Genomic DNA, 21888 nt, shown 5'->3' with positions numbered 1-21888 from the left:
TGTTCTGCATTCCTTTTTCCCTCCCTTCCACCTGCCACCCCCCCCAGTTCCATTCTCATCATTAGGAACTAGGGCCGCCATGAACTGGGCATTTACCTTAACCTTCCCAGTGGATACTGCCAAGGAGACATCTTTCCTATTTTATAAATGGAGCAAAACCAGCCTGGAAATATACTGGGTGCTGCTGCTGCTGATAAAACAAGACCAAGAAACACATTTTTTTTTAAAGGGGGATGAATATGGGGCCAATTTGTGGTAACAAAATAGAAAGGAATCCAAATCATAGTTGAAGGGTGAGATGTCTCTAGACCCACAGCCCCAGTGTTTTCTGAATCGCTCCGCCGTTGGAGGGTGTGAAAGAGCTAGAGAGGGGCAGGGGCTGCACAGAGGACGGGGAAGACCCCGCCCCCTCTCCCACGCTCCGCCCCCTCTCCCACGCTCCGCCTCCCTGAGGCCTCCCTCTCCTGCTTTTGCCTGGTAGCAAACAGAGTCAGGTTGCATTTTACCGGGGGAGTGGGAGTCTTCATTCATTGGCAAGCGTATGAGATTGACAAGAAAGTAGGAAAATTGGCACACCTGGGTTCACAATGAAAGCTGAACATTTTTTCCTTAAGAAGAAGGAGATACTTGAGCTCCTCATAAGAATAAATCGTATTCTGTATTATCTGTGTTGTCATCTCTGAAATCTGGGATAAAGGGCGGCAAACATAGTTGCGTACTGACACAGACCAGCTCTGTTCACAGGAGGGCGGGCGGGCAGGCAGCGGCCAGCAGCCTGTGCTGCTGCTCTCGGTCTCTTTCACTTGTCAACAGCAGTTTCCAGCTGCAACTAAAGACGTCCGCTCGGGGACCTCGGCGCGCGCCCGGGCGAGCCTTGGTCTGTGCAAGGCTGCCACCGTGTGGCCGCTGCGGGGACGTCCTCGGGACGTCCACAGGTGGACCTTGAGTTTGATTCCCAATCTTGGCTACTGCGAATAGCACTGCCAATAAACAGAGGAGTGCAGGCAGCTTTCCATAGTCTGAGTTCTCTTCTTTTGGATATAAACCCAGCAGTGGGTTCAGTGCTGGGTCTTTACGGTAGTTCTAGTTTCAGTTCTCCACAGTGGTTGCACTAATTTACTTACCCACCAGTTCCCCTTCCTCCACATCCTCACCAGCATTTGTTAACTGCCTTTTTGATAAAGCTGTTTCAACTGGAGTGAAACGCCATCTCATTGTAGTTTTGATTTGCACTTCTCTTGGCTAATGATGTTGAGCATATTTTCATATACTTATTGGCCATTTGTATTCAGACATCTAACTTTTAAACTTCCAGCTGCTAATCATTTTTTCCCTAAAAAGAGAAGTGAATCAAATCTGAAGATGTTCCATTGTTTCCTGAAGAAGATAGGGATTTTTTAAATTGTCTCATAACAAACAAATACACACCCACACAAGAAAAAAACACGATTAAACTCCCATGAGGGGAGAAGGGGCATTGGTGCCCTCTTACCTAAAGGCACGATGTAAGGGTGTACGGCACACCTCCTGAGGGAAGGGCAAAAGCTACAACTTGGACTTTACCTCATGAATGCAAACAATGTAACCTAATCGTCCGTATCCTCATATTAATCTGAAATTAAAATTTTTTAATTAAAATTTTCTCATAATCAGTTGGCCCCTTGAGATTTCTGCAAGTAGCCAACCAGCTGGATTTATTCCTTCATCCTGAAGGGTATGTTCCCTAAGATTTCTTGGAACAAAATACTCAATGCTTAGATACCCTTATAACCTACTTCCTGAAAGCAAACCTGTTTGGAGCTCAGTGTAGAGCTGTGAGTATCCATTGGTGCTGCCAGACCCTGAGCCCAGAATGCAAGCTTCCAAATGACTGTGGGTTCCCAATGTCACTCGTCCAACCTGAGCCCACTCATGAGTGTGGGGCAGAGCAGCTCTTAAGAAAATGTGCCCCCTAGGGTGGCGCCTGTGGCTCAAGGAGTAAGGTGTCGGCCCCATATGCCAGAGGTAGTGGGTTCAAATCCAGCCCTGACCAAAAAAAAAAAAAAAAAAGGTGCTCCCTGCAGGGGCTGAGACTCTGGTCACCGCATGCATAGGACATGAGATCCATGGACAGCCAACAGCCTTCCTCTAAGGAATGACTTCTTTGTAGCTCTTCCACATTCATTTTGGAATCAAATTATCTTTCTCTCTAGTAACTTTCTTTAGATGGGAATGAAAGGACACGCATTTAGAAAACACAATCATTGCTACTGCAGCACTGAAGGCTCAAGCAACCAAAAGGAAAATAAATTACACTGTCAAAATTAAAAACTTGTGTATTTTAAATGACATCAAGAAAGTGAAAAGACTACCCCCAGAATGGGAGAAAATATTTGTAAATCCTATATCCCATCATACATTATTATCCAGAATAGAATACAAATGGCTGGTAAGAATATGAAAAGATGTCCAACATCATTAGTCAGTAGGAAAATTCAAGTCAACACCACCACGAGGTACCTGCTAGGATGGTGTATCAAACAGATGGACAGTGACAAGTATTGGTTGAGAAGTGGCAGAAATGGAAACTTCATAATGGCTGGTGGAAATGGAATATGGTACAGTCACTTTGAAATATAGTTTGTCAATTCCTCAAAATGTTAAATGCAGGCTTGGCGTCCATGCTCAGTGGTTATGGCGCTGGCCACATACACTGAGGCCGGTGGGTTCAAAACCAGCCCAGGCCAGCTAAACCAACGACAACTGCAACAAAAAAATAGCTGGGCATTGTGGCAGACACCTGTAGTCCCAGCTACTTGGGAGGCTGAGGCCAGAGAATCCCTTAAGCCCAAGAGTTTGAGGTTGTTGTGAGCTGTGACACCACAGCACTCTACTGAGGGCAGTATAGTGAAACTGTCTCACCCCCCCAAAAAAAACTAAAATCAATCCCAACAACTGATAAATGCCTAAATAAAATTCTGTACATCTATCCCATGGACTATTATTCAGCAATACAAGGAATAAGTATGTGGGTCACTACGAAAGTTTTGAGACAGACTGTGTTGTGGTAGTCCATTGTTTCACTTCTAAGAAACACGGTAGACAGTATCCTCTCTGCGTCACCCGTGCTTGGCTTATCGGTGCTGCTGTGAAGGCTTCATTTCTGCTTTGGTCCTAGCAGATTTTACATTTCTTAATTTTTGTGTGTCTCAAAAATGACCATGTACTGATACGCGCGGCAACACAATGAACCTCAGCACACTCAGTATGGAAGAAGACAGCTGCGAGGACCCCATGTGGCATGAGTCCACTTCTGTGGCACGTCCAGAGGACGCACAGCCACAGAGGGAGAATGCAGGGGCTGCTGAGGGTGGGAGAGAGGGGGCCCGGGAAGGCTGCTAATGTGCACAGAGTTTCTCTGGGGGGTACTGATGGTGGTGGCGATTGCGCAACTCTCTAAGTATGCTAAAAATCGTTGAATTATGTACTGTAAATGAGTGAACTTCAACTTAACTTTTGTAAATTATAGCTCAATAGAGGTGTTAAAAAACAAGCAGCAGAAACACAAAGTGAATAATAAACAAAAATTATTTAATAGAAACGACACCACATGCAAACACAGCCTTACGGGCGTCCCCAAACACTACAAGGAAGGGACCCTCGCACATGGCCCCAGACCCAACACAGACCGTGCCACGCTGGGGAGTGCAGAGTATCCCCTTCTAACTCTGCAAGGTCAGCTTCCACATCCTTAAATGATGACCTCAGTGCATCAGTTTTTCTTTGTTTAGAGGACTCTTTTTTGAATAGCACTTCGTCAAATCCCTGGGACACTTTTTCACAAACACCAACCATTCCATCTCCAAGAGCACAATGTCCCCAAGTGTTAAAGCTTATGTGCGACATCACACAGGGGGGCCCTTTTGGCTGCAGACCTGACTCTGCTTTTATAGTCTGTGCCTCCTTCACAGACAACCTCCATGTAAGGGGCAGGGGGACGTCAAGATATCTCTGCATGGAGTTCTAAACTCTATTTCTATTCAACTTAACCTTTTTGTAATAGGTATGAGAGTGAAAAAACTCCAGTAGAACACTCCAGAAGGAACCCCTACTTGAAGCCAGTAACCACACCTCTCTTATACTCCCAGTGCCTAGCACAGAGCTTATTCCTGAGAAAACACACTGAGAAATCGGCGTCTGCTTTACAACAGGATGGACGGATAGATAGAAGGATGGATGAATGGACAGATAGATGGACGGATAGATGGATGGACAGGCAGACGTATGTATGGATAGACGTGGCTGAAGCTCCCCTGGAAAAGGAATGCGCCTCCCTGGGAACCTCTTTGGTGCCTGTGTCCTCATAGTTACACCAGGGCTGGTACACACAACCCTGAAAAGGGTTTCTGCAGCCTGCACCAGGCGGGCGTGGGCCTCCCTGAGCTTCCTCACACTTACATAAGGAAAGAGGCATGTTCAGGAAAACATTCATGTGGTTCCAGCACAGGGGCACCAATTTATTCCAAGGAATAGAAACCCTACTGAGCTTAATGAATACGTTTCTAAAATCTTCTGAACTGCCAACAATTAGCTTGGGAAAATAATTCCTAAACCCAGTGCTTCATGCTAAACAAAGAATATTTATTGTCAGGTATTCTAGAACTGAGCCCACTCCAGAGGCCTGAGGTAAGTGGGGACAATAGGGTCACTGTCTCCTCCATTGAAGATGACAGGGAAGGCCTGGCAAGGACAGGAGGCCAGTCTCTGGCCACATAAGCTCTCAGACTAGGCCTCTGCACCAGGCCCAGACAGGCTTCTGGAAGACTCAGGAGCCGGGCCGGGGGAGCTTCCGCCAGGGATCCCTGTCCAGCCCCGCCTCCTCCGCTGTCCTCTTGGCTTCCTGCACCTGCAGCTCAGCCCGGGAGGCGCTCTTGGGCAGCCCAGCTTCTTCCTCTTCCACTCCAAGATCTTGACCCTTATTTGTGCTTTCCAGTTCTTCCCCACAGGTCCTCTCCTGAAGTCAGAAAAGAATACACAGGCCTTCCAAGTGAACACTGTAACATAACGGGTCAGCCCGGACCTTCCGGGACTGGCATTCAGGACCTGCAGGAGTCCTGGCCTGGCCATGCTGAGATTCAGAACAGATAAGCCAGGTTCAAACACCCCTGGCCAGCCACATGGAAACCACCTTTTGAACCTAAGAGCATGTATTTACTGAACAGAACTGAAGGACAGCTCAGCAGCTTGGGGACACTCAAGGAAAAACAGGGCAAGGAAGCACCAGTTTAAAAGTTGGGGCCCTGTGCTCTGATGTGCCGACTTCCCCAGGTACACACCCATGGCATTCACAGCACACCGGACACCCCTGCTTCCTCTGAAAAGCCTTCAAGGCTTGAAAGGAGAGTTGGGCACTGGCAGAAGAAGCCAAGTACACACTCTCTGTTCAGTGCCTGGGTGGATCCCAAGTTCGCCCACCTTTCCATGGTGAACCAAACGAAATGAGAGCGCTCATCTGCCAGATGGCCAGAGCTAGTATCAGACAGGAAGCAGCTTTCTAAGATGATCCACCAGTTACTGGGCTATTTTATGCCTCTGATATTAAATCTTCTATCCCAAAACAATTTCTTTTCTAAACTAAGTGGTATTCCCCCAAGATGCACAATTGTAAGTTTTGGAATTTAAAATAATTATCAAATCTTTAGAGACTCGACAGCAAAGACCCTTCCATACCAGAAAACTGTCACTATGCATTGTTACAATTACCCTGTGTGAGCAAGTGCCTGGCTTGCCTTTGGGAAAACTTAAAATCTTACGAAGGACTGAATGGCAACAATCCATGAAGAAATATTCAGCAACCCTCTTCCCCAGGACCCTACTCTACAGTCCCCCAAATTATACGGAAACCTAGTACCATATTCCACTCTCTTGCGACTTGGGCTTGTGGGGTGAGGGAGGAGAAAAGACAAATTAGTCTTGCTTTTGTTCTGCTTGAAAGACACTTGTCCACAGCAGAATTTAAAATTCAGATTTTTCAGTATTTCCTTAATGATGCGTGGTCACAGCCAATTCCCATGTGTTCCCTGTTTCGTTCTGGTTGTCAGGCTTAGAGAAGAGAACCATGGAAAGTCCAATTACAAAGGCCTCTCCTCACATCTCCCTTTCTCCCTCCCTGCATTGCCACTTTCTTTTTTTTTTTTTTGAGACAGAGCTTCAAGCTGTCCCCCTGGGTAGAGTGCTGTGGCATCACAGCTCACAGCAACCTCCAACTCCTGGGCTCAAGCGAGTCTCCTGCCTCCGCCTCCCAAGTAGCTGGGACCACAGGCGCCCGCCACAACGCCCGGCTATTTTTTGGTTGCAGCCGTCATTGTTGTTTGGCGGGTCCGGGCTGGGGATTGGAACCCGCTACCTTAGGTGTACGTGGCTGGCGCCTTAGCCAGTTGAGCTATAGGCGCCGAGCCAGCATTGCCACTTTCAATGTAAATCGGCAGCCCACTGCCACCCAGACACCCACAGCCGCATTGGCTAGGAGCTGCCGTACAGGTTCAGATCTTGTCTTCACTGAGCAAGGACAATATGGTTACTAAGAAAACAAGAAGCTTACAAATGACACATCACCACCGTACCTTGCTGCCTTCACCATTAGTGGACTGTCTGGGTCCATCGCCCTGAGAAGTCCGTCCATGACCGTTCACGCCCACCTCCTCCTCCTTGGAATTTCCTGGGTGTGCTGCCCTCCCCCAAAGCAAGAGAACAGGATCAGTAAATGAGAGTGACACCCAAGGGGTTAGACAAGCATCAGGTTAATAACACATTGGGAACCCTTCCAAGCATACTGATGGCCACCACCCAATTCTATTCTCTCAACTTTCACTGCAACGCTTATTTGGTTTTTTTCTTTTTTTCTTTGCAGTTTTTGGCCAGGGCTGGGTTTGAACCCGCCACCCCTGGTATATGGGGCCGGTGCCCTACTCCTTGAGCGACAGGTGCCACCCTCACTATAACACTTGTTACAGTGCTCTCTCCAGGGGACAGGACACCTGCCAGGTGCCAGGAGATACCAAGTGGGTGTCTGCTCAAGTATTTCTGAGCTGGAATTGTGACCTGTATGTCTAACAATCCAGGCGCTCAGTGGAGTGGGGTTTCCAGTTTGATTCCTATGTCTTCCTTTGCTTGCTGGTATTTTTACTCAAAAGACAAGCCATGATGTTAATTCAGCCTCCTATCCCCCTAGCAAATCACTACCAACTTAGAAAGAAATGAATTTCTTGTCCTACTACGTGTCTTCTCACCCCACACTCCCAAATCTGTCTCTGTGATGGAGGGGGTGGGGGGAGGGGCTGTTCAGAACCCCAAGAAAAAAATATGTGGTTTTACATGTGAGCTGAAAATACATATGTAATACATTTTGTTTACTGAGGAACAAATGTATTATTTAGTTGTTATCTATGTAAGTAAATTTTTAAGTTTATTTACAGAACTGTATAAATTAGCAAAATTTGGCTTGACAAAATTTAATTGCAAGCACTTAAAATTACCAGCATACCTTAGTTATCTTGGCTATGTAGAATTTTTATATCATGTACATAGTTCTTAAATGAGTTCAGAAGCTCAGTCAGCTTCTTCACTGCTAAATCCCTAACACCTAGGATTGTGCCCGGTGCATGTGTGGGTGCTCCACTAACAGTTATCAAATGAAGGAAGAATGAGTGGCTGAATGAATGAAGGAGATAACTGATTACATCAATTTTTCACCTTCCCTGATGTTTTTGTTATGCACTAAATCACATTAACAGCTATCAAATGTTTACTTGTATTTTACCCTAACCAATTAAGATTCAGTAAATTTGTTAAAATGAATCCACTCATTTGGAAGTGCAAATTTAAGCACCTGAGAACCAATCACACAGGTTACCATGTTTAATAAATCACCACCCAGGGCGGCGCCTGGGGCTCAAAGGAGTAGGGTGCCAGCGTCATATGCTGGAGGTGGTGAGTTCAAACCCAGCCCCACCCCCCCCAAAACCTGCAAAAAAAAAAAAAAAAAAAAATCACCACCCTGAGCTGCAGTCTAACAAAATGGCCACTAGAGGGAGCCACAAAACCCATCAAAGAGCAGCATTAGCTGGGGAAAAATAAGTCCAGTGTGGTAGTTTCAGTCCTCAGCACATCCCAGCATAAACTGCTCATGCCTATAATCCTAGCACTCTGGGAGACCAAGGCGGGTGGATGCCTTAGCTCAGGAGTTGGAGACAAGCCTGAGCAAGAGTAAGACCCCATCTCTAAAAATAGCCAGGCATTGTGGCAGGCACCAATATAGTCCCAGCTAACCCTGAGTCTGAGGCAAGGAGATCCCTTGTGCCCAAGAGTTTGAGGTCACTGTGAGCTAAGATGATGCCACGCAGTCTACCCGGGGTGACAGGGAAAGACTGTCTCCAAAAGAAAGAAAATAACTGCTATGGCTGCTGCCACAGGGCAGCCACTCTTCATTCATTCAGCCACTCATTCTGTATCATGTACAATTCACCAGAAGAAGCTGGAACAAAGTTAGAACTGGAGCTCGGTAGGCATCAGACTTTAATCTCAAAATTTTCACCTCTTTATGTACAATCACTCCAGTTTAAAAAAAATTAAATGTTAATGGAATAAAAGTTTGGTTTTTTTTTTAATCATCCCTGTGGATGACAATTAAATCTATTAAAAGGTGCTGGCTTAGGCGGCACAATTACTAAAACTGGAATGATACAGAGATTAGCATGGCCCCTGTGCAAGGATGACACACAAATCGTGAAGTGTTCATTTAAAAAAAAATCCATTAAAAATTCATCTGGAGAAAGCAAAACTATGATCTATAGATTGAAAAAAAATAAATTTTTTAAGCAATGCTCAATTATTTCCTGCCTCTAGCAACATTTTGTAAAAGACCATTTCACTGTTGACATAATCAATTTCATTGTTTTTGGTAAAGAAACTTAAAGCATGTGAAGGCTGCTTGGGAAAACACATCAGCTGGAATTAGAATCCTATTGGTCAAGTTTCAAAGGCTTTGTATGTAACTGAGTGTAGGAAGAAAGAAATGTCCCACAAACTCCTTCTCTCAAAAAGTATGAATAATCTGTAAATGTTTTCAGGGCAATGATAAGACACAGATGTTATCAGCAGCCAGAATCAGGCAAACTTTCCAAGACCCAGTCCACCCATCAGGTTGCTTCAAAAATAGATTTTAAAACATTTGTAAAGAGTACAATTTAATTTCCCTTTGAAATGTTGTAAATATATATATATATATATATATTTTTTTTTTTTTGCAGTTTTTGGCCAGGGCTAGGTTTTAACCTGCCACCTCTGGCATATGGGGCCGGCACCCTACTCCTTGTTTTTTATGCCTTATTTAGAGAAAGCAATTGGTTCCACTGGGCTTCTGGCTTACAGTTCTATTCCAATGGCACATAAAATTATAGGAAGCCTCCAAAATAACAGTGAGAATTAGAGGGACAAGGGAAAGAACTTGAAAAGCAGAACAAGTTAAGAAAGCAACTCTGAATAAAAACTGAGATCCAATTAAGTAGCCTAGTTAGTTCCACAGAAGATTCCAGAATCAGCACTGTTTGGTAACTCGTGGGAAGTTCTAATCCACTTACACTTGCTGACTTCTGTGAAGGGAGAAACAGGCTAGAAACTGCCCAGCATCTGGGCTAATCCAGGAGTATACTTTGAAGCCCCCACTCACCAATTTGGAAAAAATCTGGGATGTCAGCACTAACTGTCATAATGGTTGCAAGATGAAGCTGGTTGGCTAAAAATCTTCCTAAATGAATTAAAATTCTGACTTTGGGCCCTCAGGGAGACAGAAGGTGTGGGTAAAACTGGAAACTAGCCATAATTTTGCACAGGGACTAAAAAGACCAGAGCTTAGAATTACTTCTCATAAAATACAGCATTTTAGTAATCTAATTATATCCTAACTATAATGATGACCCTTTTTCCTTCAAGGGACTCAAGCATGCTTCTGGAACATTCTCTGTGCAAGCTCCCTCATTTGCTGTTTTAAAGTGAGAGCTGGTGAAATCTCAGAGTGAATTAAAGTGACAGGTTTGGCATCTGACTCCCAGCTCAGTTTCCTCTGACCAGACCACACCGACTCTCAGCTCTTGAAACAACCGGGGCTGGAATTCTCTGAGAGGAAGCCATCTTTCTAATTAGGGGGAAACCTCTTCCCCTGTGTGATTTCCACTCCGATAAGCAATCCATTTGCTGTTCCCACTCCCAGCCAAGAAAATGCAACATCCAAGCACAACGGCCTTGTGTGGGCACCTGCAGCCCTGTCTGTGAAGCCCAGCCATAAACCCACATGGTGGTCAGCGCAGTACTGGGGATCTGCACTGGCTTCCCTTCCTAACACAACGCCACAGGGCAAGTCACTTAACTGCCTCATTAGGATCAGAGTTGCAGCCCCTCCAGGGCCCCTCCTTCCCTGGTGCCTAGTCACCCCATTAATATCTGTAAAGATCCATTAAGCCCTCTAGCAGAAAGGCTCCATAAAAGCAAAACCGAACACCATTATCATCAATAAACTCCAAGGAACTCTAGCCTGTCACCTCCTAAGGTAAATCAGTCACCACATGGGGAGAAGGCCTGGCACCTCCACTGCCCATCAGCGCCCTAACGAGCCACATACAGCTGCAGAGATGCCATTCGATGCTGACAGGACCTCCCGGTCTAGGAGGGATGACAAGCCACAGCTTTAATTTGGACAGTTAATTTAAACTGTTAGAACCTCCCGAGTCTACCACCTCGCAGAACCTGCAGCTTGGAGGTGGCCTGGCCTGGCCTGGCCTGGCCTGACCTTTATTGCTGAACTGAGGAGGGCCCAAGAACATAGTCAAGAAGCAGCTCAGAAATCCAGACCCAAGCCTGGCTGCAATCCCCTCTGGCTATCTTTTTTTTTTTTCTTTTGAGACAGAGCCTCAAGCTGTCACCCTGGGTAAAGTGCTATGGCATCACAGCTCACAGCAACCTCCAACTCCTGGGCTCAAAGGATTCTCCTGCCTCTGCCTCCCAAGTAGTTGGGACTACAGGTACCCGCCAGGACGCCCAGCTATTTTTTGGTTGCAGCCGTCCTTGTTGTTTGGCAGGTCCGGGCTGGATTCGAATCTGCCAGCTCAGGTGTATGTAGCTGGCGCCTTAGCCACTTGAGCCACGGATGCTGCCAAGCCACGCCCTCCCCCCCTCCCTAGCTATTTATTCATTTTTGAGACAGAGCCTCAAGCGGTCACCCTGGGTAGAGTGCTATGGTATCACAACTCACAGCACCTCCAACTCCTGGGCTTAAGCAATTCTCTTGCCTCAGCCTCCCAAGTAGGTGGGACTACAGGCATCCACCACAATGCCTGGCTATTTTTTGATTGCAGCCATCATTGTTATTTGGTGAGCCAGGTGTATATGGCTGGTGCCTCAGCCACTTGAGCCACAGGCGCCAAGCCCCACTCTGGCTATTTAAAGGACATCCCACCCCTGCCTCCCCTTGACACGTGCCACTTAAGGCCCTGTCCTCCCACCTTGAAAACACCCTCTGTTAGAAGCCCAGCTGGCACACTCACAGGGCTACTGTCTGGATTAACCAAAAACTGAAGACAGTGAGTGTGTCTATTGACAGAGAAATAAACAACAACACATTCGTGTGACACCATATCATGCTGCCATTAAGGAGGACAAAAGGGGGCTGGGCATGGTGGCTCACCCCTATTATCCCAGCATTCTGGGAGGCCGAGGTGGGTGGATCACCTGAGCTCAAGAGATCAGCCTGAGCAAGAGCCAGACCCTGTCTCTAAAAATAGAGGGGCATTGTGGAGGGTACTTGGGAGGCTGAGGTAAGAGGATCACTTGAACCCAAGAGTTTGAGGCTGCTGTGAGCTATGACACCATAGCACTGTACCCAGGGTGAGAAAGTGAAATTCTGTCCCGAAAAAGAAGGGCAAAGGGACAAGGCAGTGTCAGCAGAATCTTGTCTATGTAGGGCTGCCACTTAGCCAACGGGGAAGGATGAGAGGCCTTCCTGTCGTGGTGAACCAAGCGCACATATAACACCCCCAGCAGGTCTCACCCTTTTCTGAAATGGCACCTATGTGGGGCTCACAGGATCACTGTGACCTGCGCCAGTTACTGATACTGCTGGAGATAACTAGCCAAAGGGCACCGGTTTCAGTTCCACTCACAGTCTGGAAGTCCCGCCTGCAGAAGCTGAACCTTGAGCCAGATGTTGCGGCGCTGACCCCAGGCCCCGGGGGGCTCCACCTCCCACAGGCGCCCTCGCTCCTCAGGCCAGGCTCCCAGGAACTGCCTGCAGACTGAGAGGAAGGAGGCAGTGTGAGTCAGGCAGGCCCTACCCAGCTCTGGGCCACACGAGGCCAGCACTCTGGTGGCCCCAAACACGGCCACTCTGGTACTTCCACATAGCCAGCCCCCTGCCCAGCCCCCTGCCCGGCTCCCTGCCCGGCTCCCTGCCCGGCACCCTGCGGCACTCAGACCCACGTTTCCATCAGCCCACACAGATGCATCCTGCTCACCCACCTGTCTGTGTGCCCATCTCCAGCGTCCCAGCCATGTACGTCTGCGCTGAGGGGCAGAGTACCACAGCCTGGGCAGTTTAAACAACGGAAATTTATTCCTCACAGTTCTACAGACCAAAAGTCCAAGATCAAAATATCTCAGGCTGGTTTTTCCTGATGCCTCTCTCTCCTGGGCTTGTGAATGGCCATCTTTTCCCAGCGTCTCCCCACGGCTGTTTCTGTGTGTGCATCCCTGGCGTGTGTGACTCTCTCTCCTTTTAAGGACATGAGTCATACTGGATTCGGGGATCACCCCTGTAACTGCATTTAAGCTTGATTATCTTTTTTAAAGGCCTTATCTCCAGGCTAGGTGCGGGGGCTCACACCTCTAACCCTAGCGTGCTGAGAGGCTGAGGCAGGTGCATTGCTTGAGTTCATGAATTTGAGACCACCCTGAGCAAGAGCAAGATCCCCCCATCTCTACCTGTAGTTTCAGCTACTCAAGAGGCTGGGGCATGCGGATCACTTGAACCCAGGTTCGAAGTTGCTGTGAGTTATGATGCCACGGTACTCTACCCCAGATGACAGAGTGAGATTCTGTCTCATAAATAAACATTAAAAAAGGAATGACTTTCTATCCATTTCAAATTTTAAATTACAAGAAAGAAAAGTTAAAGGCTCTATCTCCAGATGCAGTCACATTGAGGGCTTTAACAAATGAATCTGGGGGGACGTAATCCAATCCATAGCACCACTGTGGGGCCCCAGGCAAGAAGACAAAGAGAAACCTACAGACACATTGCAAGTCGGTTCCAGACCCCTGCAATGAAGCACAAACCACCACAAAGTGAGTCACACAATTGTTTGCATTTCTGCACATAAAAGTTATGTCTATACTACACTACAATCAATAACAGCATTTCTTCTAAAAAATGTGCATACATTAATTTTAAAAATTCTGACAACCATCTGAGCCTTCAGCCAGCCATAATCTTTTTGCTCAAGAGGGCAATGTTCAAGGTTGGTGGCTGTTGACTGACCAGCATGGTTGCTGACAGTTTGGGGTGACTGTGCAATTTCTTAAAATAAGACAAAATGAAGTTTGTTGCACCAACTGACTCTTCCTTTCGCAAAAGACTTCAGCAGCCTGTGATGCTGTTTCATGGGATCTGACCCACAATAGAACTTCTTCAACCCTGCTGCTGCTGCTTTATCTACTTAATCCTTTGTTGTCATTTCAAGAACGTTCACTGTGATTTTCTTCTCAGCCACGTAAAAGATGTGTGTCTAGTCCATGTCGACAGCAGAACCTTAGAAGAGACAAAGCTGGGCATGAAAGCACAGAGGGATTGGTGATGAAGGCCAGAGCTCGCCCTGGTCTTGCTCAGCTGAAGAAGTACAGAGGTTTTTTTCTGATGATTTAATCGAGATTTGGTAACTGAAGAGTTCTTGCTCATCTAGTTCTTGATCTGGCTCCCTTTACAGATGAAGACACTAAAGCCCGTGGAAGTTTGCTCACCTATGTAGCTTTTTAAAAAGGTTTGCAGTATGTAGGTTTCCTGAATAACTTGTATGAAAATGTTCTTGTTCCCATCATTGGCTTAAAATTATACTGATAAAACTATTTTTTTGAAGAAATTGGGGGGGAAAAAACAATGTTCACAGCATCTTCACCAGGACTGGATCCCATCTCTTCTTTGCTCATCTTTAAGAAGCAACTCCTCCTCCGTTAAGTTTTGATCCTGAGGGTGGTGCCTGTGGCCCAAGGAGTAGGGCACCGGCCCCATATACTGGAGGTGACGGGTTCAAACCCAGACCCGGCCAAAAAAAAAAAAAAAAAAGTTTTGATCGTGAAGTTGCAGCAATTCAGTCTCCACTTCCAACTCTAGTTCCCTTGCTTTGTCCACCACATCTGCAGTTCTTTCCTCCCCTGAAGTCTTGAACCCCTCAAAGGCATCCATGAGAGTTAGAATCAAACTTCTTCCAAACTCCTGTTAATGTGGCTATTTTGACCTCATCCCATAAACCACAAATATTCTTAATGGCATCTAAAAGGGTGAATCCTTTCCAGAAGGTTTTCAATGTCCTTTGCCCAGATCCATCATAGGAATCACTATCTATGGCACCTATCGCCTTATGAAATGTATCCCTTAAATAATAAAACTTGAAAGTTAAAATTACTACTTGATCCATGGACTGAAGAATGGACATTGTGTTAGCAGGTGTCAAAACAACACTCATCTCCTTGCATGTCTCCATCAGAGCTCTTGGTGGACTAGGTACATTGTCAATGAATATTTTGAAAGGAACCTATTTTTTCTGAGCAGTAGGTCTCAACAGTGGGCTTAAAACATTCAGTAAACCATGCTTTAAAGATGTGCTATCATCTGGGCTTTGATGTTCCATTTCTACAGCACAAGCAGAGTAGATTTAGCATAACTTTTTTTTCCTTGAGTCTCACTCTGTTGCCCAGGGTAGAGTGCTATGGCATCATCATAGCTCATAGCAACTTCAAATTCCTGGGCTCAAGCAATCCTCTTGCCTCAGCCTCCCAAATAGCTGGGAGTACATGCACCTACCACAATGCCCAGAATAGAAACAGGCTGGTCTCAAACTCCTGAGCTCAAGCAATCCACCTGCCTCCACCTCCCCAGAGTGCTGGGATTACTGGTGTGAGCCACTGTGCCAGGCCAAGATTTAGCATAATTCTTAAGTGCTAAGAAATTTCAGCAATTTTTGGAATGGTCAAATGAGCATTGGCTTCAGCACAAAGTCACCATCTGCATTAGTCTCCAACAAGAGAGTCAGGTTATCCTTTGAAGCCAGGCATTGCCTTCTCACTAGCTATGAAAGACCTAGGACAGCATCTTCTTCCAACAAAAAGCTATTTCCCCTACACTGAAAATCTGTTGTTTAGTGAAGCTACCTGCAGAATGATCTCAGCTAGATGTTCTGGACACTGCTGCAGCTTCTACACCAGCACCTGCTGCTTCACTTGGTACTTCAGGCAACGGAGATGGTTTCTTAAACACCATGGACCAACCTCTAACAGCTTTAAACTTCCTCCTGCAGCTTTCTTACCTCTCTCAGCCTTCACAGAACTGAGGAGAGTCAGGGCCTTTGGCTTAAGGCAATATTGTGGCTGTTTTGATCTGCTATCCAGACCACTGAAACTTCCTCCGTGTCACCCATAAGACTGTTATGCTTTCTTATCATTTGTGTGTTCACTGAAGTAGCACTTTTAATTTCCTTCTAGAACTTTTCCTTTGCATTCACATTTGGCTGTTTGGTCCACGAAGCCTATCTTTCAGCTTATCTCAGCTTTCAACATTTCCCTTCCCTAAGCTTAATCATTTCTAGCTTTTGATTTAAAGTGAGTGATTTGTGACTATTCCTTTCACTTGAACACTAGAGGCCTTTGTAGAGTTATTATTTGGCCTGAATTCATTATTGCTGTGTCTCAGAGAACAGAGAGGCCTGAGGAGAGGAAGAGAGATGAAAGAACGGCCAGTTGGTGGAACAGTCAGAACACACCACACTTACCTGCTGAGTCTGCCGTCTCCTGCTAGTGTACAGTTTGTGGCATCTCAGAACAATTATAATAGTAACATCAAAGGTCACTGATCATAGATCACTGTGACTGATACCATAATGATGGAAAAGTCTGAGATATTGAGAAGATTACCAACAGAATGCACAAAAACATGAAATGAACACATGTTCTTGGAGGGGAAATGGTGCCAATAGGCTTGCTTGACTCAGGAGTGCCACAAGCCTTCAACTTATAAAAAAATGCACTATCTGTGAAGTGCAATAAAATCTATTTTCAAAAGGGACAAACCAAGTTAACAAAGTACTATAGGGGACATATTCTACCCTCCTATCTTGATAAACATAACTTCCTGACAACAGAGAAAGCCAATTTCACATTTGGAATTCTTAGACTCCTTGAAGTTTTGTACCAGAAGATGATAATACCACTGAGCTGGCCCCCAGCTGGCAGCCCATCCCAGCTGCCCATAGTCCAAGGGACCTACCTATACACACATACAGGGGCACCCCACACACACTCCATCCACAGCCCAGCAACCGCTGTCCCTGGGATCTAGGGACATGCTATCCATGGTGTGGCCCACCCTCACCAGCACAGATCCAGGAACAAGGCCCACTCAGGCCCTCAGCAGCCTCTGGTAGGAATTCTCGGGGGGTCCCACTACTCTCAGCCTGTTTAGGAGTAGAATGGCCCCAGGTGGCCACATCCCTGGGGCCTGTGGAGAGGGACATGGCTGAAAGAGGGCAAGGGGGGTGCCCAGGGCAGGAGTCCCTCTTGTGCAGGAGGAAGGCAGAACTGTACTCAATGAGAGCCTGACAGGGACACTGGTGTGGCTAAAACACCGAGAGGAGGAGAATGGCTCAGAATCAGCACCTTCACATCTTCCTTCTCCACAGGCAAAGACAGAGAAGGGGCAGCACTGGCCCTTAGATCCTGCTGTCCCCTGGGGAAAGGGCTCTCCTCAGCTCCCTTGGCAAGACAACCCTGAATCCTGAGACAGCCTGCACTGGGAGAGGTGGAAGAAATCAATCAGAGCCTTCAGAACTAAAGCTCTAACACAGAGGGGGGTGGCAGCCTGCAGGTGTGGCCAGAGGACCAGCGTCCTGGGCCCTGGAACGCGCTCCATCACCTGAAAGTGAGCTCCCCAGGGCAGGAAGTCTCAAGCACTCTTTGCAGAAACTCAAGGCTCTTCAGAGTTTAACAGCCGACTAAGAGTTCAAAAATACAAAGAAATGACTAAACCCACTTGAGGAAAAAGCATGTTTTCATTCTGACTTGAGAGCAACAGAAGTCTCCTTGCCTTTCCTAACTTCATGTGCGTATCTGTTATAACAGAAGGGCACTGGCAACTCAATACTAAGGATTCAAACACACCTGCCCACCAAGTGAGGCAGGGCACAAAGTGGTCCTTGAGAGCTGCTCTCCCCACTCTCCCACCCATGCTGACCCAGAGTGTGGCGTTCAACATCACAGCCTTTTGATCCTCCTCTATGTGGGGAGCCGTCGTGGGCAGTGAGAGCTAAAAAGGAGCTGGGACGCGCAGCATGTTCAGAGCTTGCCTTATCCACTCGGTTCCTGCCTTCCCTGCAGTTGCCAGGCTCTCCCGCAGCTTCCAGTTCAAAAGACAAAGTGATGAACTATGAGCTTCAAATGAGAGAGCTAAGACACTCCAGGTCTGCCTGTAGCAGCTGGCAGCAGTCTCTGCATTCACCTCCTCTCTGAAGGTGTTGATTTGGTTCTGATTGTTTCTAAATCCAATTATTTCTCAGCTTGGCAAAGCTTCTTGGGAATCAAAGATGACGTCTCAGCTTGTGCTGAAGCAATGGGAGACTTCTCACAAGGAAGGAAAACCCCACGTGTGCATCCCTGGCCAAGACCTGCATCTCTCCCCGGCACCTCCCTCTCAGAATCACCTGAAATGCACAAGTGTTACCCATCACTGTTAACCAAATGCTTTTTATACAACACTAGGTGGCTTTACCTCGGTACATGGCCGGAGAAATCGGGCAACTGATGCCTAGAGCCTCATCCTCTGGGAATGTCTCACAGAAGTCCCGCAGCATAGCCATCCCCAGGCCTTGGCGACGGTGTTTCCTCCTGACAAACACGGTATCGAAGACAGGCAGCAGGTAGCATACACCAGTGCCATCGCCACACAGGCTGCCTGTGGAGGAAGCACGAAATGACGCTGTCCCCTGGGCTTGCTGCTAATCCATCAGGCCCCTGCAGGAGCCCTGCATGACCCCTGCATAGCCAGGGCCATGGTTGTACCTGCAAGCAAGGTTAGCATCACAAGCTAAGCAGCTGATGTTTTCAAAACACCAGCTCCCCAGATGACTGATCAGCTTTCTTTAAAATTTTATGTTATTGGCCAGACTAAGTGGCTCACACCTGTAATCCTAGCACTCTGGGAGGCTGAGGGCGGTGGATCACGTGAGCTCAGGAGTTGGAGACCAGCCTGAGCAAGAGCGAGCAAGACCCCACCTCTAAAAGTAGACAGGCATTGTGGTGGGCACTTGTAGTCCCAGCTAATTGGGAGACTGAGGCAAGAGGATCAGGCAAAAGGATCACTTGAGCCCAAGAATTTGTGGTTGCTATGGGTTATGATGCCATGAGCAACAAAGTGAAACTCTATCTCAAAAAAAAAAAAAAATCTCATTTTATTAATTGCTACAAGGGCAACCACCACATTACCGGACTTAAATGAGAAGTGAGCCAGAGAGGCTAAGCAAGGCAAGGCCACTCATGCACCCAACATCCTCAGAGCAGAAGCAGTGTCTGGGCAACATCAAAGGTCTCCCAGCAGGAGTGAAGCCTGAAGTCAGGAGATGTGGGCTGGGAGACCAGCCTGACCCACCATCTCTAGGGTACGAGCTTGTTCCAGTAAATCTCACAAGGGCTTACCCTTGTAAGCCAATTACGGTGCCATGTTCTGGTGCCCATGAACTACTGATGACTTAGCTGCAGCAGCACAGGAGAGGCAACAGTTGTCAACCTCCCAACTTCACCCTGAACTTCACTACAACCAAGATCAATACCAGCACAACCGGCCTTTCTGCAGTGAGAACCTGGCCCTGCAGCCAGTCACCTCTGTCATTGCCCTAACCAGAAAGTCAATTCTAACTGGAGCCTACTACCTCACCTTCCACTGAATAGGTGCCATGCCCTGGATGCAATGGAAAAGGAAAATGAATACACAGCATATTCAGCTCCTGATGGAAGAGGTGGCATTAATATTTGTCCCTGCCAAGATTCAGACAGTGGTTAATTTTCAAAAAAAAAAAAAAATGACTCAGATTCTAATGAGCCAGACTGAATTGCAAAGAAACACACTATCACAGAGATGTATTGCACAAATGGCCACAAGTATTCCCCTCCTGTATCCACAACCCTTTGCATCTGATCCTGAAGCTCCTCCCATCAAGAGACGAGATCCATTTCCCCTCATCCTTAATCCAGGCTGACCTTGCATGCATGCTGAGTAACAGAATGAGGCAGAGTGACAGTGTGACAATTCTAAGCCTGTGCCTCATGGAATCCAGGTCTATTCTCTTTCAGATCCCAGTGATCTAAACAAGCCTCAGCTAGCCTGCTAAGGGAATGTGACCCACCCACTCTGTAGTCCCAGCCCCAGGAAGCAGAGCCACCTACCTGACAGATAGACCACCAGGGGCACAGAGTAAGTCCAGCTAAACTAAAAATACACCCAGATAAGCCCAGCCAAAACTGCCAACCAAAAGCATTATAAATAGTTATTACTTTATGCCAAAAATGAACTAAAAAAATAACCTATGGTCAATACGGAGCCTCAATTCACTTGAGACAATAATCATAAAATATTTTGGACTTCTACCTCAATGTGTTTGAGATGTTAGTATAATTTATTTGGAATTATATTACTTCAATTTACAGAAGATAAGAACAATGTTCTCCTAGTGGTGAAAATTTAACAAAATTATGAAGGTTTAAAATTCAATAGCTATGCAATTCTATTCACACTAGCATTAAAAAGAAGTAAATACTTAAGAATATATTTGACAAAAGAACTGTAAACCTTGAACACTGAAAACCATACATTGTTGAGGAGAAATAAGGAAGAGCCAAACAAATAAAAAGAAATTCCATGTTCATAGATTGGATGACTCAATACTATTCTTAAGATGGCAATTTTTCCCAAATTGATGTTGAAGTTACATGTCAGCCCGATCAAAATCCCAGCAGGCTTTTTTATTTTTTTGAGACAGAGTCTCAAGCTGTCACATTGGTAATGTGCTGTAGCGTCACAGCTCACAGCAACCTTAAACTCTTTGGCTTAAGCAATTCTCTTGCCTCAGCCTCCCGAGTAGCTAGGACTACAGGCACCAACCACAACGCCCAGCTATTTTTTTGTTGTTGTTGCAGTTGTCATTGTTGTTTTAGCTGGCCCGGGCTGGGTTTGAACTCGATAACCTTGTTGTACGACATGGCTGGAACCCTACCCGCTGAGCTATGAGTGCCACAAGGCATTTTTTTTTTTTAGAAATAGATAAGCTGATACTAAAATTCATATGAAATGCAAAGTCTAAATTTAACCAAAGTTTTGAAAAAGAAGAGCAAAGTTGAAGTCTCATGCTATCCAATTTCAGAGCCTATTATAAAGTCCAGGTAAGGAAGACAGTGTGATACCAGCACAAAGACAGGCATGCAGATCAAAGGAGCAGAACTGGGAGTCCAGGAGTAAACTCTTCTATTTCATCACAGGTACCAAAGCAATTCAATGGGGAAAGCATGGTCTTTTTTTTTTTTTTTTGTAGAGATAGTCTCACTTTATCACCCTTGGTAGAGTGCTGTGGGGTCACAGCTCACAGCAACCTCCAACTCTTGGGCTTAGGCGATTCTCTTGCCTCAGCCTCTCGAGTAGCTGGGACCACAGGTGCCTGCCACAACACCTGGCAATTTTTTGGTTGCAGTTTGGCCGGACTGGGTTTGAACCCACCACTCTTAGTATATGGGGCCGGCTCTTTACTCACTGAGCCACAGGCACCACCCGAAAGTATGGTGTTTTTAATAAATGGTACTGGGAAGATGAACATCCATATTCAACACCAAGTACTAGCAAAGACACAGCTACAAAACCTCTAACCTTCTGCTGGTGACACTATAAAATATAATTATGTTGGAAAACATCTGAACATAACCAATATCTACAAATGCTAAACTTGTGACAAACTAAAAATTCCACTACTAATTATACAACCTAGATCAGTGCTCCTTAAACTTTTTCTCATTGTGGTCAATGTAAGGATCCCTTTCCTAAGCACCATCCCCCAAAATTGAATACAAAGGAAGGAGACTGTACTGAGTAGTGTTGAACTTTGAAGATGCACCACTGTATCTAAGTTTTTTGCTCCCCAAGAATCAATGTTTGTCCCATTGGGAGGAATACCACCTCACTGAGAATGTGTGAGCCTTAGGTTAGTGGTTCTCAATCTTTGGAGTCGGTGAGAATCAGCTAGAGGGCTTGATTGCTGAGCCCTACTCTACAATGTCTGAGTGAGTGGGCCTAGGGTAGGATTTAAGAATTCCTAGCCTCTAAAACACATGAGCAGCGCAAAACTGTAACTGAGGGGGGCAGACTCTAAAAGTTAGATCTGTGTAGCAATGAAGGACTGCCTGGTCGTCTTGACTAAAAGCATTCCAAGCCCGGGTTGAGACGTTATAAACAGGATCCCTCCATGGATTATCATAGGGCATCTAAAGAGATCAGGCTAGACCAGTGATTTTCAACCAGTGTGCCATGAGAGGATCTCTTAAGAATGTCACAAAAGGCTC

The 21888-nt window shown here is 46.3% G+C and overlaps 1 protein-coding gene and 1 pseudogene across 1 annotated transcript in view; one reads left to right on the top strand and one right to left on the bottom strand.

Annotated features, from left to right (window-relative positions):
* Window positions 1-4599: 4599 nt before the first annotated feature.
* FAM169B (family with sequence similarity 169 member B) overlaps window positions 4600-21888 on the bottom strand; it is a 78335-nt gene continuing 61046 nt past the window's right edge. The window contains exons 7-10 of the mRNA XM_023512663.1: window positions 18059-18241; window positions 12192-12323; window positions 6603-6706; window positions 4600-4993 (exon numbers count right to left, since the gene is read on the bottom strand). Coding sequence (XP_023368431.1) covers window positions 4805-4993; window positions 6603-6706; window positions 12192-12323; window positions 18059-18241 — 608 coding nt within the window. The 3' untranslated portion in view covers window positions 4600-4804. The remainder of the gene's footprint in view (window positions 4994-6602; window positions 6707-12191; window positions 12324-18058; window positions 18242-21888) is intronic.
* On the top strand, window positions 8681-8779 carry LOC111724973 (annotated as a pseudogene).

The sequence above is a fragment of the Otolemur garnettii genome, unplaced genomic scaffold (genome assembly GCF_000181295.1).
Source record: "Otolemur garnettii isolate 467f Iridium unplaced genomic scaffold, OtoGar3 scaffold00029, whole genome shotgun sequence".
NCBI lineage: Eukaryota > Metazoa > Chordata > Mammalia > Primates > Galagidae > Otolemur > Otolemur garnettii.
This window is presented reverse-complemented; position numbering and strand designations above follow the sequence as displayed.